General features: G+C 31.5%; 1 protein-coding gene across 1 annotated transcript in view; it reads right to left on the reverse strand.

The window, feature by feature from the left end:
• The window catches only part of LOC126744357 (cytokine-like nuclear factor N-PAC), a 127,327-nt gene extending 115,268 nt beyond the window's left edge, over positions 1-12,059 (reverse strand). Inside the window, exons 1-3 of the mRNA XM_050451731.1 lie at positions 11,926-12,059; positions 11,809-11,845; positions 11,504-11,580 (exon numbers count right to left, since the gene is read on the reverse strand). Coding sequence (XP_050307688.1) covers positions 11,504-11,580; positions 11,809-11,845; positions 11,926-12,050 — 239 coding nt within the window. The 5' untranslated portion in view covers positions 12,051-12,059. The remainder of the gene's footprint in view (positions 1-11,503; positions 11,581-11,808; positions 11,846-11,925) is intronic.
• Positions 12,060-18,123: the final 6,064 nt, after the last annotated feature.

Below are 18,123 nucleotides of genomic sequence, written 5' to 3' on the forward strand. Positions count from 1 at the left end.
CAACAAAACACCAAATGCCTATGGGATTCAGTCAATAAAAGTTGTAACAAAAACCAAAAAAATCAGGAAATTGAAAAAATAAAATCAAAAAATAAAATTATATCTGATAAAAAAAATAGCCGACGTATTTCATAAACACTATTGCTCAGTAGGGGAAAACTATGCCAAAAAAATTAAAAAACCTAAAAATTTTATTGACAACGAACCTGAAATAGCAAACAATATGTTTCTTAATTTTGTTACTGAACAAGAAATATTAAAGATTATAAAAAAATTAAAGACAAAAAAATCCCCCGGTTTTGATGGTATACGTACTGAAATCTTAAAATTAATAGACAGTCAAATCTCATACCCATTAGCATTTTTAATAAATAAATGTATAAAAAAGGGATATTTTCCAAAACCATTAAAAATAGGTATTATTTCTCCTTTGCTAAAATCTGGAAGTAGACTGGATATTATAAACTACAGACCAATTTCGCTGTTAACAAACATAGCAAACATTTTTGAAAAAGTGCTAAAAAGTAAAATCATGAAATTCTTAAAAAAATACAAATTAATATCCGAGAATCAGTATGGGTTCATGGAGGGTAGATCGACGGAGGATGCAATTGCTGGGCTCACATCACAAATATATAAAAATCTTGATGAAAGCAGCCCGACATTGTGTATCTTTGTTGATCTGGCCAAGGCGTGCGATACAGTATCGCACTCCTTACTCTTAGAAAAAATCAAAAGATATGGCCTTAGAGGAAAAATATTTGATATCATAAAGAGCTACTTATGTGATACAATATACAAAAATCGGTGGAGTAATGAGTGAGGCTGGGTCGATAACCTGTGGCGTTCCTCAGGGGACTGTTTTGGGACCACTACTGTTTGTTTTGTATATAAATGGCTTACTTAAACTAAACATTAATGGTAAAACTATATCATTTGCTGATGATACTGCTATTTTGTTTAAGGGAGAAACGGGAGGAATTAAAAATTCAAGCAGAAAGGGATTTTTCGCTAGTTAAAAAATGGTTTGATTTTAACTTATTAACTGTAAATCTTGAAAAAACCAAATGCATATTATTCTCTCCCAATGATAAAACAATAAACTGTCAAGGCATAATAGTGGATAATCAAGCAATACCTGCGACAAAGACTATAAAATATTTGGGAATTATTATAGACAACAACCTCCGATGGGACCATCACATCAAATATGTTGTTCAAAAGATTAGATGTGTCATGCCAAACTTAAACTATTTGAAAGACTTCCTGTCAACGAATCAATTAAAAACTCTATATTTTTCATTAGTGCAGTAACATTTGATCTATGGAAAAATTGGTTGGGGAGGAGTGCTAAAGTCACATGTTACAGGTTTAGAAATAACTCAAAAATGGGCACTTAAAATTGTATTTAACAAAAATAGTTCTTTTTCCATCGGATACGTTATATGGCATAAGTGGTGTCATGGATATTAGACAGCTTTTCTGTTATAGAATGCTCTTAAGATCGTTTAAGAAACCTCAAGAAAGTTTAGTTTCTAACGAAACAAACTATAATTTAAGGTCTTCAAATAAAGTTATTATTCCAAAATGCAAAAAAATGTGCGGACAGAGAAGCTGGCTATACCTAACTCCAAGACTATATAATAAAATCCCTGATGATATTAAATGTTGTGAAAGTTTTATTAGTTTTAAAAGAAAAGTGTCAGACTGGTTACTGAGGGTACTATCGCGAGAGGATTTAAACAGTTTTGTGAACCAAAAAGAAAACAAATATTAAATTATATACCCAAAGACTTATATTGAAGTGAAAAAGTGTAGGAAAGTGTCACACAAAAAGCAAAATGATTTTTGCTTTTTCGACAATACTTATGAACGTTTATTACGGTAAATTTATGGTAAAATGTGTATTAATATCGAGATTAATATTGAATTAAAATTGTATTTTACATTTGTTTAATAAACGTCCTATATATTATTAAAATCACTAAAAATAAACAGGTAACTAACTATTAAATTTCCCTCGTAACCTACATAATTAACCTCCTATCCAATCCTAAGCTGGCAGCCGCATCCCCGTGCACGGAGATTTATCGGAAAGTAATTTTAAGTATCTCCGCAATAAATAATATCAATAACGAATACTATTAAATTAGAAGTCCTCTTAGAAGCCCTTCATCATATAACACAAGTCGAAATATTTTATAATCAAGTTCGGTCAAGAAATGCAGATTGTGCATATTCACAAGTAGGTATGTAATAAATTTTGAAAAACACATACAGGAAATTTGACATCATAAAATTGATTTATTATTTCAACAATCTAACAATGAAAATAATGAACACGTAGATAAATGACAACGTTCTGAATTAAACGCTTATGCATTTATTAATAAAGAAAAAATCTGAACTTGTGAAATGCTAATGGGAATATATTCTGAGGGAAAATTTTTTTATTTATTTCAGGCACTAGAAGATTTCTTAAAATATCTTCCAGGCAGTCAAAGAAGGAATTAAGATGATGTCAAGTGTCGTGTGAAAGTATAAAATAAAATGATTTTATTGGAATTAAAAAAAATCCTAATAACTGGAAACATATTTTGGAGAGGAACAGGGAAAAATCTTTAATTTATTGCAGATAGTTGAAGATTTCTTAAAATCTTCCATGCACTCAAGAAGAAACAAAAATGATGTTAAAATTTTAAAGAAATGCAATAAGTAGGAATATGTTTATACTATTTTATAAATTTGATCTTATGCTTTAAATTATTTTATTTAATTTGTAATAAAAAAAATTAAAGGAATGTTTTTCTGAAACCTACCAAATTTTCAAAATTATGCCAGTGACAACGATGCTTTCAATAGAAAAAAAAATTAGCAGAATATTTTAGAATTTGATAATAAAAAAATTGAAATATCTGCCTCAAAAAATACAAGAAAAGATTTTGAATATAAAAATCTGACATAATTCCTCACTAAAACAATTAGCAAACCAACATCATGATATTGACCTTTTTAAAACTTATAACAAATTCCTGCGTCAAGTTTTAGTAAGCTTAGATTAGATATTATTAATTATTATTACTTAATGATTTTCTATATTTCTGTATATTACCTATATTATGTATTACTGTTGTGAATTAAAAAGTTTAACAGAGTTGTAATTGGGTTTATAAATAAATAAATAATTTGTAGCTTTTATTCCTTTTTTTCCTAACTTTTGTTTTTTAAATATTTTCTTTTTTCTACATCCTGTTTCACTCAACTTGATAATGGGAGGATTCAAATGGATGTAATAATAAAACTAGAGGCTGAGAAACATACTTTTAAATTAAAGTCACAATTGCAGGTTAAAGATGAAGAAGATATATATGCTCTCATTGATAAAGATGCTGACATGGCCAATCTTTGTGAGCAAATTGAGTCAAAACTCCTAGAAATCTAATTAAGGTTTTGGAGAAAAAAACCAGGGAAATAACTGCTCTTCAACAGAAACTGGTCGATTTTGAGCTTGAGAGATCTTTACTAGAGAATGAGATTGCTAATCAATTGGGAACAATAAAAAGTCTTCAGAAAGAAACAGAAGACTTTCTACTAAACTTGGAAATCTTCTGGCCTCAACTCATCATGTGTCTGGATATATCCATTCTGGGTCTACATTTCAACATTTATGTGACCAGGTATTCCCTTCAGTTGTTAACTTTTCATCTGTAGATAATTTTATTTTATGCTTAGATTTAAATGTTACATTGCCTACTTATACTGGGCTAAAAAAGTTTACTATCAATTGGCAGATTTATGAATGTTATTCTATATATTTTAACAATAAGAATAAGTATTCTAAAATAATTAGTTTTATAAGTTCATTTGTACTAAACTCAAGATTGTCTGTTAAAATGATTCTGAATGTGTTTAGGGAACATCGATTTCTTCACACTGCAGTCTCAGCATGTCAACTTTTATCTTTTTATGTGACAATGTCTTTCACTAACATACACAAAATCAAACTAAGGTCTATAAACTGCATTAATCCAATTATTTTTGATAGCGCCATAGTAGTGGACTCACCTCAAAAAACTTCAAAAGATTTGAATAAAGAAAATTTTTATTACAGAAGCTAATAGAAATCCCACCATAGCTCTTTTAAACATTCAGTCTGTACGACCCAAAATTGATGAACTATTTATATTTCTCAAATCACTTAATTTTCCAAAAGAAATTTTGAAAGATTCAGTTAAATTTATATGACCCATTGGGAAAATGCTCTAAGCTTCGATGATCCACTTCAGGAATTTCACAATACTCTATGTGTATTATTTAATGATTCTTTTCCCATAACATGAATATGTCATGAAAAATAAAGAAAATATACCTTGGATTACAAGAGGTATAAAAACATCCTGTAAAAATATGAAGGCAGTACATTAAATAAAAAAGTATTTCTCTCAAAATGTCCAGTTTATATCATCTTATAATAAATATCAGAAAATTTTATAGGAAAGTCATAAAATCTGCCATATATAATTACTGTCAACAGAGTATTTTAAATTAAAAAAATAGATCAAAGGAGTCCTGGAGAATAGTCAACAAATTAAGAGCAAAACTAACTTATCATCTCAGACTTCAATCCTTGATGCTAGCCAGATAAATGAGTTCTACTGCAATATTGGACATCATGTGGATTTTTCGGAAATACTTGGATCATTTGTCTGTTTCAGATGCTTTCTTTTCTGCGCCGGTTTCATCATTAGAAATTTAGGAATTAGACAAATTAAAAATAAAAATTCTTCTGGGCATGATGATATCTTATTGAGAGTGCTGTTAACTCTCCCAGGCACAGCTTTGGAGGTTTAAAGAGGCCAAAATAATTAATTCTTCATTTTTAACAGGTACCTTCCCTTCTTGTTTGAAAAAAGCTTGTGTTATTTCTTTATACAAAGATGGAGGTGCAAATAATCCTTCAAGCTTTCGACCAATATCTCTTCTACCAACTTTGTCAAAAATTGTGGAAAAACTTATTAAAAATAGGGTCCTTTCATTTTTAAATATGCACAACCTTATAAGTATACAGCAGTTTGGCTTTCAGGCATCTCTAAGCACGACTGATTCTATTTTCAATTTTTTGGAAATATATATATATCTTGGACTAGACAATGGTAATGTGCTGCTGCAGTTTTCTGTGACTTGTCTAAAGCCTTTGACTGCATCAGCCAAGGTATACTGTTGAGTAAATTGCTTATGGATTCAAGGGAATGGTCTTAGGAGTGGTTTCACTCATATTTGATGGGAGGAACGCATACTGTTAACATTCAGGGCCAAAGCTCCAATGAAATGAAGACTAGCATAGGTATCCCTTAAGGATCCGTTTTGGGACCTCTCTTATTCTTAATCTATGTTAATGATTTGCCTAATATTTCAATAAATGGCCATTTTACCATCTTTGCAGATGATACCCCCATTCTGTAGCAAAATAAGAATTGTGAGCAGCTTGAGGCAAATATTCTGGAGGATTTATGTAAAGTAAAAAGATGGTATGATGTTAATAAGCTGTTCTTTAATATTTCTAAAACAAATATTTTAAAATTGAAAAATGATGTCTTTTTAAGTAATAATATAGTATCTATAATATAGTATAACTACATAGCTCTTCGGGTCATTGTGAATAATTTAAACAGCTCAGTGGCTAGAGCTTCATATTTTTCTTTAGTTGAATCCCATCTTTGTTACGGTATTTGTTTTTGGGGACCATGTTCTCAGTATGTCTTTAACAAGGTATTTATGTTGCAAAAGAGGGCTATTAGATGTTTATTTAGGGTCGGTCCTCGAGAGACTTGTTATCCCTTATTTGTTAGACACAAAATTCTTACTTTGTACTGTATTTTTATTTTGGAAAGTCTGCCTGATTTTTAAAAAACCTAATGGTGAACCCTTGGGTCAGCTAAATGTGGAAAATATAGGTTATAGTACCCGGCATGCCTCTTATATCAGATTGCCAATCCCCCAGTCTGAACAAGTAAAAAAATCAGTGGTGTATAATGGAAAGAAAATGTTCAATCATCTACCCTTATCCATATGCCAAAGTAACAACAGCTTGGAATTTAGGCGCTCTACCAAAGCTTTTTTATTAAAAAAGGGCTACTATAGCCTCACAGAATATTTTTCTGAAATATTTTAATACAAATTATTAAACAGGTTTGCAATTCACATTTTTCAAATTCAATTTTATAATCTGTATTTCAATGTATTCATGTTTTATTTTTTTAGTATAACACTATAATTTTATTGTTTTATGGAACTAAAATTTTTTATAACATATATCTTATGACCCTTCACTCTGGTGATGGTTTTACCTGTGTTTTTTTTAAGACTGGCTATTTTTAGCTGTATTTCTTAAGTTTGTTAACAACAATGCATATTTTGTTTTGACATTAAAGCATATTTTGACATTTGAAATCAAAAACTTGAAAGAGGCATGTACAGACAGAGACAGTTGACTATTCATTTAGAAAACGAAATAGGGGAGAATGAGAAGAAATTGGTAGACTCACTCAAACAGAAAACCAAAGAAGCCTTCGATTTAAGACAAAACATGTAATATAAGATATAATACTAAACTTCAAAAAGGAATTTGCTAATTTAAACAAGTTAAACAGAAATATGGTGTCAACTATCTGCCTGCTGGAGGTTTATAATCACTCATACTTGAACCAGGTTGCCCTATTAAAAAACGACAAATCAACGTCTATGCGACATCACCAACAAGGAAACATAGGACCAACAGGCAGTTTTAAATAACAAACAGCCTACTCCTGGGCTTTGTCTCTCTGAATCTCTAAGAGCAACTGGCTTGGCACCAGCTACATCTACTAATTGCTTCTTGAGGGCCAGGACTATATATATGGAAATGAGTGAGGAACACTGAGTGGAGTGAGGATCTCAGTGTACGTCACAATCATGCAAGTAAAAAACAAAAAAAAAAACGTTTTAATAACAAGTTATAGATTCAAGAATAGGATCATTATATCCCACATGTATTAACAACAATTTTCAAGCCATTATTTAACCTAATGCCCTATGTGCTCAAATCACAGAATGTTTGCTTAAAATTAAAATTTTATTAACACCAATATCACTAATTTTTTATCTGGTTGCACCACCAATAAATCTTCGGCACCACTTAATGTCATTTTGGATGATGATGACGTTTTCTTGCCAAGTAAGTGATCATAATAACACAATTATTCCATGCTCAGGTAATATCTCTACGGTTAATCAAACTTCCTCACCTCAAAGTCCTTTTCTTCTCTTGCTTCTCGTCTTTCTTCTTTTAGATGCACCAACATAAGCAATGTAAAAGATAAAAATGTAAAGATATCAAGACATACACCAACTGAAATTCAGTCTCAGCATTTTAGTATTTCTCATGTTAATATTCGGTCTCTTATCCCTTCCTTCAGTGATGTTAGAGAATTGGTCGATGTCAAGAAATATCACATGTATGCAGTAACTGAAACGTAGATACCCAAGGTTTACCCAGACAATATGATAAGTATACCGGGTTATCAGCCATTTCGTAAAGACCGCTTGTCGCGTGGCGGTGGACTGTGACTTATATTGCTAACGGCCTATCTTGTACAACTGTCGACATGACTTTTTTTGATGGAACATTTGTGGTTGGCTGTTAGGGTGAAGCAGCTGCACTGTTTGCTGGGTATTCTATACAGGCCTCCTTGCAGTTATAGACAGATAGGGGCTGTTGACACATTGCGCCACATGTATGGCTATATTATCTTAACAGCAGATATTAATGTAAATCTACTCTTAGAGACTAGTCGCGAAAAATTATTTTTTAAATCAATCTTAGAAACCCACAACTTAGTCCAGGTGATTGACGAAGCAACTCCAGTATGTGAATTGTCTGAAAGTCGAATTGATGTTATATGTGTGGATTGAGGTATGCAGATCATTAGGTCGGGAACAGTGGAAATATATGATGTAATAGACCATAGGCTTGTTTATTCTTTCTTGAATTTAAGCCTCAATATACATAAACCTAAACTCATTTATACTTTTCTTTTCAAAATTTTAGACATTTTGATAAAAATTTGTTTAATACTTTTATGAGTAATACTGATTTGATGAGGTGCTAAATTCTTAAAAATAAACTTCTTCTTTTGATGGTGTGCCATCTTATCTGTTGCATGATTGTGCCCCTGCATTTGCAAAGCCTCTCTGGACTATCTTTAACTTATCTTTGTACAAGCACCTTTCCTAAAGATTGGAAATTTGCCAAATTTGTCCATGTTTAAATCGAAAGAAATAATATGGTGCAAAACTATCATCGAATTTCCATACTATCAGAGTTATCCAGTCTTTGAGATATTTTCTTTCACCAATAAGTAAAAGATTTAATTTTACCAATCCAGCAAGATTTCTTTTAGTCCAGATCAACAGTAACTAACTTAACATCATTTCTTTAGACTGCATATAAGGCTATCAATAATGTCAACTAGACATAATTTACATGGATTTCACCAAAGCCTTTTCATAAGATGGACCATGGACTTCTTGCTCATCTTGTACAATTTTTTGCTTCCTATCTGGCATATAGACACCAGTTTGTAGAGTATAATGGGTTTAGGTTATGCTTCTTTTTTGTTTTCCATTTTTATCAATGACATATCTCATATCTGAACATTTTAAGCAATAGTCTTCTGTTTGCTGACGACCTAAACCTGTTTTGCATTGTAACTAATTGGTATGGTATTTGCTTCTCCAAAATTAATTTAATCATATTAATTAATTCCACACCTGGAGCAAGACTAATAAGCTTCCTATTGAAAAGTTTAAAAAGATGTCCATTTCTTTGCTGAAAAATGAAATTGCCTTCGAAAATATATTAAATGGTACAATTCTTTCTGTGATTATGTTCGTGATTTGGGTGTCACTATTGACAAGAAGCGTAATTTTTTCAAACATATAGATAAGATGTTAAATAAAAAAATTTAAATAAAAAAAATAAAGAATTAATAATTATAATTAATCAATAAAAATTTATTACTTTAATATTGCTTTAATTATACTTGGATTAAATGAAATTTGAATGGAGGGATGGGTAATAACAGGAAGGAAAAAGGAGAGTAAAGATATGGGGAGTGAGGTTTAGAAAGTGGGTACAAGGGAACCAATGGGAGGAGGGAGACTTACTATAGACTATAGAGACAGCTCAGGGGATCTTCTCAAAGGGAAGCCGACTAGCACTAACCACTTTGGTAGAGTGGGGTGGATTCAACAAGAGTTAAATAAAATATAAGCACCACTTGTTTTATCCCAGATGGATAAGAAAATCCCGATGACCAAGAAAACAGGAAATTACTAAAAGCACTATACCTATAAACCTGAAAGAAAATCTCACAAGGAAGAACAGACAGTTTTAAGTGAATCTATATTAAAAGAAAAGTTAATAATCAAACTTATTATTTTAAAAACAAGTTATGTTGCCCTTCCTAAATATAGTGTCTATATCAAGACTAAAATCTTATATTATTTTGTTTGGGGCTAAAAGTTCGCGTGAGTACTTTCGAAATAGGCCTATTTATCCAGCTTACAAGATCTATACGGTCTATTTCAATAAAATAACTAATATGCACCTAGTTATTATGAAACTATTCAAAACAACGGTGTGGTAGTAAAATCTAATAATGAGAGTGATAACAATGTAATTTTGAGGTTAGTACTTAGTCTAATATACTACAGTAAAGCTAATGAATGTTGATAGGACTTTGGTTTACTGGTTAGGTTGTTTTACTGACTGCATGATTCACTAAATGTTCACATTGATCAAACCTGGCTCCAAAATATAAGCATTGATGGTTTAACTTAACAGTATGCGTGAGTCTACTTATATAAAAATACATGTGTAATATGTAGATTATCATAAACCAAGATGCCAAATCAAAATATTAGGACTTACCAATGTAATTGGCCTTTTCTCGGGAACACAAAACTGGACACTTAAACAAAGAACCTTGAAAAAGTTGGGATTTAACTACACCACTTATAATCCTGCACTATTGCAGTATGGCATTTAGTATCCACAAACTAAAATACCCAAAAGGTGAGTTTTCAACTTTTCATTGAAGTAAAATCGGCAAAAATACCAAGAAACAACCTTCTTCAAAGACTTGTTCTTCAAGACTACTAGAGGTCAAAGATTGTCGCACCAGAAATGGTTTTAGAAGGGATATAGGAGAATGAGCTGGGATCTTATTGGCTAGGATATGACTTCGGACATTAGTGAAAAAAAAACAATTAGAAAAAATTAATGTTATGATCAATAATTTGAGTTTCATCATAAGGGTTGAAAATTATTGATATCAAAAATAGAATTAATACTGCAATGATAACTGTTTATTTTATTAATTTTAGCACCAGAATAACTTAGAAATTGCCTCTTAAAGTTCTATAATCGAGCTATGCTTTCGCTAACATTTTAGATTCATTTTATTTTCTTATTCTTTATGTATCTGGCGAAAATAAACTGTAACAAAGATCATAAAATCACCTTTAAAATCTCTTGGTTTTATTATAAGAGTTACATTAGGGGACTATGACATTACTTGTTATATTAGGGAAGTCTGATGTAACTTCCCTAAAATAACAAGTAAAATCATTTTATTTCATTCCCTAATAAAATCATGATTACTTTATGCGGCTCCACTCTGGTATCCAAATTATACTAATCACATTGTTAGTTAGGCATTCTCTTTATTTAAAAAAATTATTGTCAAATAATATTGTACACCTATTTAGCTAATATAATTATCTCTAGTAGTTTTTTCTTGAACATAACTATAAGTTATGTTTTTATTTATGATTATTAGATTCCTGTTTGACAATAAATATGTTTGAATTTATTACTCCTTAGTAAAATCACACTTACTGTAGACATCTCTATTATGGTTTCCTGATTACAAATTGCATATACAGGCTTAAATCATTTCAACAAAAATTCTACAAATATATAAGTTTTAGGTTGAATGGTGTATACTCTGACAGGGGTTTCACTCAGCAGTTATTGCTTTGAAGGTTTAATGCCATGCCTCTTCTGCAATCTGCTGTTTGTAGGAGTTTGGAGCCTATATTTAGAGCATGTAACAGTATTTTTGCTTGATTATAGCTATATAGATATAAAACTTTGCTTGAGAAGCAGTTTAAAATAAATTTTTAAAAAAGAAATTTTTTTTTATACAGATCATTTTAAAAAATTCTTGGCTGGATGCTCAAGGAGTTGAGGAGGTCAAAGTAGAAGAAGGTACCATTATTGTTAGAATGTTATTTCCTATCAAAATAAGCAAAAATGTAACCTACTGTAATATGTAAAATAAGAAAGTTAAGGCCCTGGCAAACTGGAAGCCTCATTAAGGCAATTTTAGAAGAACTAAAGCCTTTACTAACCTTTCTAAGGAATGGGCAATCACCATAAACATTATGTTATTTTACTTACTATTGCTCTTCTATTTTGGCTCCAAAAAAGTAAACATAGGATTGTCCTTTTTTTGGTGGATCAGGTTGAGGCTCAATCTAAAAGTTAATGATAAATATCAGGTTTATGATTTCACAGTAAACACTGAAATGTAAACAAATGTTGAGGTTGTGTACTTCAAAACAAAAAGCAGGGCATTTTCACTAAGTTGTTTCAAAAGATTAGACCTGGCGAAAATTGTTAATAGATTTAAAAACTACTGTAATCAAAAATTAAATTAAAAAACAATCCTTTCAAAATAGTAATTGGGCGTTTTTTTTACTTACCCGCGCTGGCCAAACCGGACAATTTTTCATTCGCGTCCTACAAAAATACAACAAAATTTATATATTTAATAACATAGTAAAGCCCAGTTTCCAAATTTTGTATACAGTTTTGCTTACCAGACAAGAGAACCAACTTTAAAACTGGCTTTCATTTTCGCAAACCTCTCCTCGAATAAACTATCTCTCAAACTGATTTGTTTTTCCCTCTCAAGCTTTCGCTCAGTTTCGGTTTGACAAAACATGGTGGGGATACTGTTGACATGCGCAGAGTAGATCTGGTGTTGCCAGACTTATATATTTCATGTATAATGTTGCTACGTACTTAAGCCTGATTTACATTCTTACAATGTAAATCATACAACGTAAATAAAGACAATATAAATACTTACAACCGAAAAACAGAAATTATTAGTGATTTCCAAAAAAGCACCTGCAGTAACATTAAGTCAAGTGAATAATAATAATAATATTATTATTAAATCATTTATTTCATATTGTTTACAGAAGTAATACAAGTGAAATATCGTTAAACAAAAGTTTGCACTGCTAGTATTAGATGCTTAAATCGTAATATTCCCTCAAGCTTTACGGGTCCAAGTCCATTAATAGCTTTTTCACTTCCCTTTCAAAAAGTTTTTGTCCCCTGTTCCTCTTAAGCCGGTCTGGAAAGCGAATATTTTCACAGCGTATTGTTGGAAGACTCTTTTTCCCCAATTTCCTCTTTTCCGAAAATTCTTATTTTTCTAGGTCCTTTTGACATTTTCCGATCCAAAATTGGTAATTTTGGAAATTTGTTAATTTTTTTTTAAAAGAGCAGTAACATCACGTGTAAAAAAGTAACAATTTTCTTTTGATTTTCACACAAACACTCTATTGTTGCACATTCTATAATCCCTGTAACTGACACCTAGTGAATTTGTTCACGTTTTTTACAGTCCGCCACTCTGTCTTTTTCTTCTTCTCGACAGAACATAGACACTAATTTAACGTGTTCAATAGCTACTCGTATATTTTACTTGATTTTCAGATTTCCCATATTCTGTAATACCTAATACGGGGTGTTACAAAATTCGGTGCAAATATTTTATGAGCGTATTGTTGGAGTTATCATAAAATTTTTTCCTAGAAACATGTGTCCTAAAATGTACCCCCTTAGAGTTATAGCTCGGGAAATTTGCTTAAAGAAAATCGATTATTTGGAACAGGAGCTACAGTTATGTGTCAAATCTGTCTTCAAAAATTTGCAAGTCCCCATTATTTTGGGTCCTCTTAACAATTTCCGTCCCGAAAATGCTGTAAACCCAGTTTTAGGCAGTTTTAAGGATTCATGGGGCTTACCCTTATGGTGACCCATACCTTATGTATCCAATAAGAAATTTAAAAATCTAAAACACCACCTAATAAGCCATAAAAAAATCTAAAATTATTGTTTTTTGGATTTTTTCGATCAAACTAATTTGATTTGACAAAAATTAAAGCAGTCACAGCGCACTTCGTTTTTTTCTAATTGGATAGTTTAATCGGGCTTAATAATGCTCCCCTTCCGCTTATTAGCAGTTTTCTCGAAAATGCTTAATTCTATGGAAAACGCAAAGACAAAAATTTTAGATTTTTTCATGGCTTACTAGATGATGTTGCTAAATTTCTCATAAGAAACGTAAATTAAGGGCCATCAGAAGGGTAAACTTCCCTGTATCCTCCCCTAGAATTGGATTTACCCATTTTTGGGACAAAACAAAAAGAGCGTTCAAAAAACGAGGACATGCAAATTTTCAGAAGAATTGATGCATCATTCTAGTTACGGTTCCAAATAAGCGATTTTCTTTAAGCAATTTGCGCGCCCTGTAGCTCTGAGGGGAAGGATTTTAGAATATACAGGGTGAGTTTTTTAAAGTGTTACAATGCGATATGTCAAAAACGGCTGCAAATTTTTTTTTGACATTTTGGTGACATTTCAAGTATACCGGGGGGCACTTTTTGTGATATTTTTGACATTTGTCCCTTCACCCCCCTAAGAGGGGGGGAGGGTCACTTCCTTATTTTAAATGGAATGACGTGTTTTTTATTCTTAAATACGAATCTACATAAAATATGAAGTCAAGTAAAATATGAGCAATTTTAAAAAATTTTTAAAATTGCTCTGCTGGTTACGGAATTATGATCAAAAATGTTTTGATTAAATTTAAAAATAATTCGAATATTTTACCATAATAATAGCCGGTTGCCATGGAAATTCTACTGTTTATTTTACTAGTATGGATGGAAATGAAAATCCTAGTAACAGTAGGATTTCCATGGCAACATAACAAGCAGTGTCACATAAAAATTTTGACGTGTTATTAACAAGTAAATTGTGTTTAAAAAGAAAAAAATGGAAGCGAATTTCAGTGTAGAAGTAGATATGTTGTTAATTTTGGGGGAGTGCAGAAAAAATTATAGGGAGGCTGCAGTATGACTGGTAGTCTAAAAAGTAAACGACGAAATCGGATTAAAACGCAAACAGATGAAAATAAGGCAGTTGCTGTATTAGGAGCAGTAGCTATTGATCCTCAAATCAGTACCAGGCGGCTTGCTTTAGATGCTGGAATTAGTCAATCATCAATTATAACAATTCTGCACCGGTACAAGTTTCATCCTTACCACATTACACTTCATCAAGAGCTTTACGGACATAATTTTGAGAATCGCATTAATTTTTGCACTTGGATTTCAACAAAAATACGTGAAAATAACCATTTTTTGAGAAACGTTATTTTTTCTGATGAGGCTTCTTTTAATAATTGCGGGCAGGTAAGATTTAACTTATTTAAATTAGAACATATTCAAGTTTTGGTTGTTTGTTTTTCTAAAAGGTAAACAGGCACAACATGCATTGCTGGGCAGCAAATAATCCTCACTGGATGAGAACTGTACCAAATCAACATCCCTGGTCCGTGAACGTATGGTGTGGTATTTTCGAGGATAGAGTTATTGGTCCGCATTTTTTCCAAGGTCATTTAAATGGACAGGTCTACACAGATTTTTTAAGAAATCAGTTACCTCGTCTACTAAACCAAAATTTAAATTCTAACGTATGGTTTCAGCAGGACGGAGCTCCACCCCATTATGCCATACAGGCCCGTACTTATTTAAATGAGATTTTTGAAAACAGGTGGATTGGTCGACGTGGTCCTGTCAACTGGCCTGCTCGTTCGCCAGATTTGACCCCCCTTGACTTTTTTTTATGGGGATTTATAAAAGGCAAAGTAATGGCTAGTGCACCTACAACTCCAGAGGACATGAAGAACAGGATTCGTTTTGCTTGTTCATTAGTGACACCAGCAATGTTACAGCGGGTACGAAACTCATGTCAAGAAAGGATAAGAAAGTGTTTGGAAGTCGAAGGCGGTCACTTCGAACAGCTCCTTAGGCATAATACATAGACGATAAATAGTTAAAAAGTAGGAAATAATTTGTTTTTATTGTAGTAGAATATTCGAATTATTTTTAAATTTAATCAAAATATTTTTGATCATAATTTAAGAGCAATTTTAAAAATTTTTTGTAAACAGACTTCATATTTTATGTAGATTCGTATTTAAGAATAAAAAACATGTGATTCCATTTAAAATAAGGAAGTGATCCTCCCCCCCCCTCTTAGGGGGTGAAGGGACAAATGTCAAAAATATCACAAAAAGTGCCCCCCGGTATACTTGAAATGTCACCAAAATGTCAAAAAAAAATTTGCAGCCGTTTTTGACATATCGCATTGTAACACTTTAAAAAACTCACCCTGTATGTTTATAGGAAAAAAAGTCTTATTTTAACTCCAACAATACGCTCTTATAATACTACTACTTTTTGTAACACCCTGTATAATATTGAGCATTCTTCATGTCTATGTTGCATGTTGTTAACATATTGTTTATCCTATCGTTGAGTATGTTCCAGAGACTCCCTTTTTTACGTCCTACTTTTGTGTTCATAAAAAAGACTGGTTTGAAGACGAGTAATATAAACTTGATTTTGATATTGCATTAATTTTTTAATGAAAACTGGACACTGTTTATTCCTCGTCGAGTAGTAGCATAATTCTTGGTTATATGTTTCGGTGACAACGTCGCGCAAAACCGAAATTCAATTGTTTAATGCACTAAAGTTTACTTTCTTAATTTCACTATTTTTGGTGCTCATATAAATCTAAAAAGTGCACAAAATGCGACTTTTATGAATATTGGTATGTTATAAGTTTGTTAGATGTTTCATTAAATAATTAGTAATAAGCTGGTAAATATATACATCAATATATCATAAAAACTGATAACATTCTTATCTTATTGGCGATAAGCAGCTGTGCGCTGGACTAAATTTGAAAGAAACTTGAAGGAAATGAGGTTGCCATCACAGATGTAAATAGCTCCGCATACGATGTAAATAGCTGCGGAGCTATTTACATCTGTGGTTGCCATATTGTAAGAATTTTTTTAATCTGTGCTTAACATGTAATGTAAATGTCCGATAACCACTGTTATTAAAACAATTACTAAGAAATTATCTGAAAAGTTCAATTACTATGACGCTAAAATTACCTTTTGAGGCTGAAATGCTAAAATTCAATGCTAATGTTCAAAATTGTATAGAAAGTATTGAATCTAATGTGTAAAAAAATAGAACATAAAGTTGAAAATCTGCAACAGCTATCAAAGAAAAATAACATTCGGCTAAATTGTGCTTAAGAAGAATAGCAATGAAGATATGTTCAAAAAAGTCAGGGAACTCATGGTTAACAAATTAAAGGTAAAAATAAATGATAAAGAAAATCAAATTCTGCATATAGAATTGGCCAACAAACTGATGAAAAGCCGAGGCACATCATTGTTACTACTGTTTCTAATATCTTCATTAAAAATTCCATGTATAACAACAAAAGGTCGCTTAAGAGAAGTGGTGTAGTAATGAAAGATCTGACAAAGTAAAGGTTACAAATAGTGAAAATTGCATCGGAAGCGTATGGCTTTAAAAATGAAAGGACATTAAATGGAATTGTGTTTGCAACAACTGAAAACAGAGTGGAGAAAATTTCTCAATAAGTTTACTATTCTACTTATTTTTTTTAATGAACTTTAATGTGCTATTAATTGCATGACTAGTAATAGTAATAGAAACAATTTAGTTTAAGTTGGTCACTTAAATATACATTATATAGTCTCTTGTACCAAAATTTAATGATTTAAGGTATTATTTACATCTTAAACAATTTGATATTTCAGGAATATCTGAAATATGGCTTAGTGTTAACATTCAAAATCGTAAATTAAATATTGATGGTTATTCTTGTTGTCAGAAAAGATAGGCGCGAAAACAGACATGATTCTGGGATGTTACTATATATCATAAAAGCATTTTAAATTTAAAATAAAAGATGCAGGTGATGATTTCGAAAAATTTGTAAAAATACCTTCTGATCTTAGCTATCAAATCTTTGTAGAGTGGTTAGAAATGTCGTTGACAGTTGCAATGCCACATAGCTCAAATGTGTTATGTGCAAGCTTGAAAGTTTGAAACCACATTGACACGTAATTACGGATCCGTTGGGACCACGTGATTGCTATCAGCCAATAAGAGACCCAAAAGGTTTCACATACCTACGTGAAGGAAAACACGGATAGAAGTTGGTTAATTCGAACTTCATTCTGTAGTTTTGGCCCGTTGTAATATTTGTTTTATATTGTTATTTTTGAATTTTTATCAATTTTTTTTGCTAGTCTTTAGTTTAGATTATTTCGTACCAATCTTTTTAGAATGTCGAGTTTGGATTTGACCCCGGGTTCCACATATTTTAAACGTGACTATTGCGGCTTTTTAATTAATATTCAGTGTCAAAATTATTTCGAACACCAAGGTTTCCTAGTATGTATGGAAGAGAACCAGGGTTTTACCTTCGAGCTTTGCGCCATGAGGACAAAAAATTTTAACTTTAATGGCCTGTTTAGTATTAGATGTATTAGATGATTTTGTAAAGTGTATTTGCTTAAATATAAGAATGAGGCATCTGAGTATCTAAAAGACGGTGTCTAAAATACGTTGTGACAATGGGGGTAAATATGCTAATTTACATTTTAAGAATTATTGTAGTAATAAGGGTATAGTTTTAGATTTTACAATTCCTCATACACCACAATTGAATGGTAAGTCAGAAAGACTAATTCGGACTATACTGGAGAAGGAAAGGGCAATAATTTTTGGCGCGGACTTAGGAAAATAGCTTTGGGGTAAAGCTATATATGTATTATACTTAATAGAAGCTTAACAGAAGTAAATAGTAAAACACCAATC

The sequence above is a fragment of the Anthonomus grandis genome, chromosome 14 (assembly GCF_022605725.1).
Source record: "Anthonomus grandis grandis chromosome 14, icAntGran1.3, whole genome shotgun sequence".
Classification (NCBI taxonomy): domain Eukaryota; kingdom Metazoa; phylum Arthropoda; class Insecta; order Coleoptera; family Curculionidae; genus Anthonomus; species Anthonomus grandis.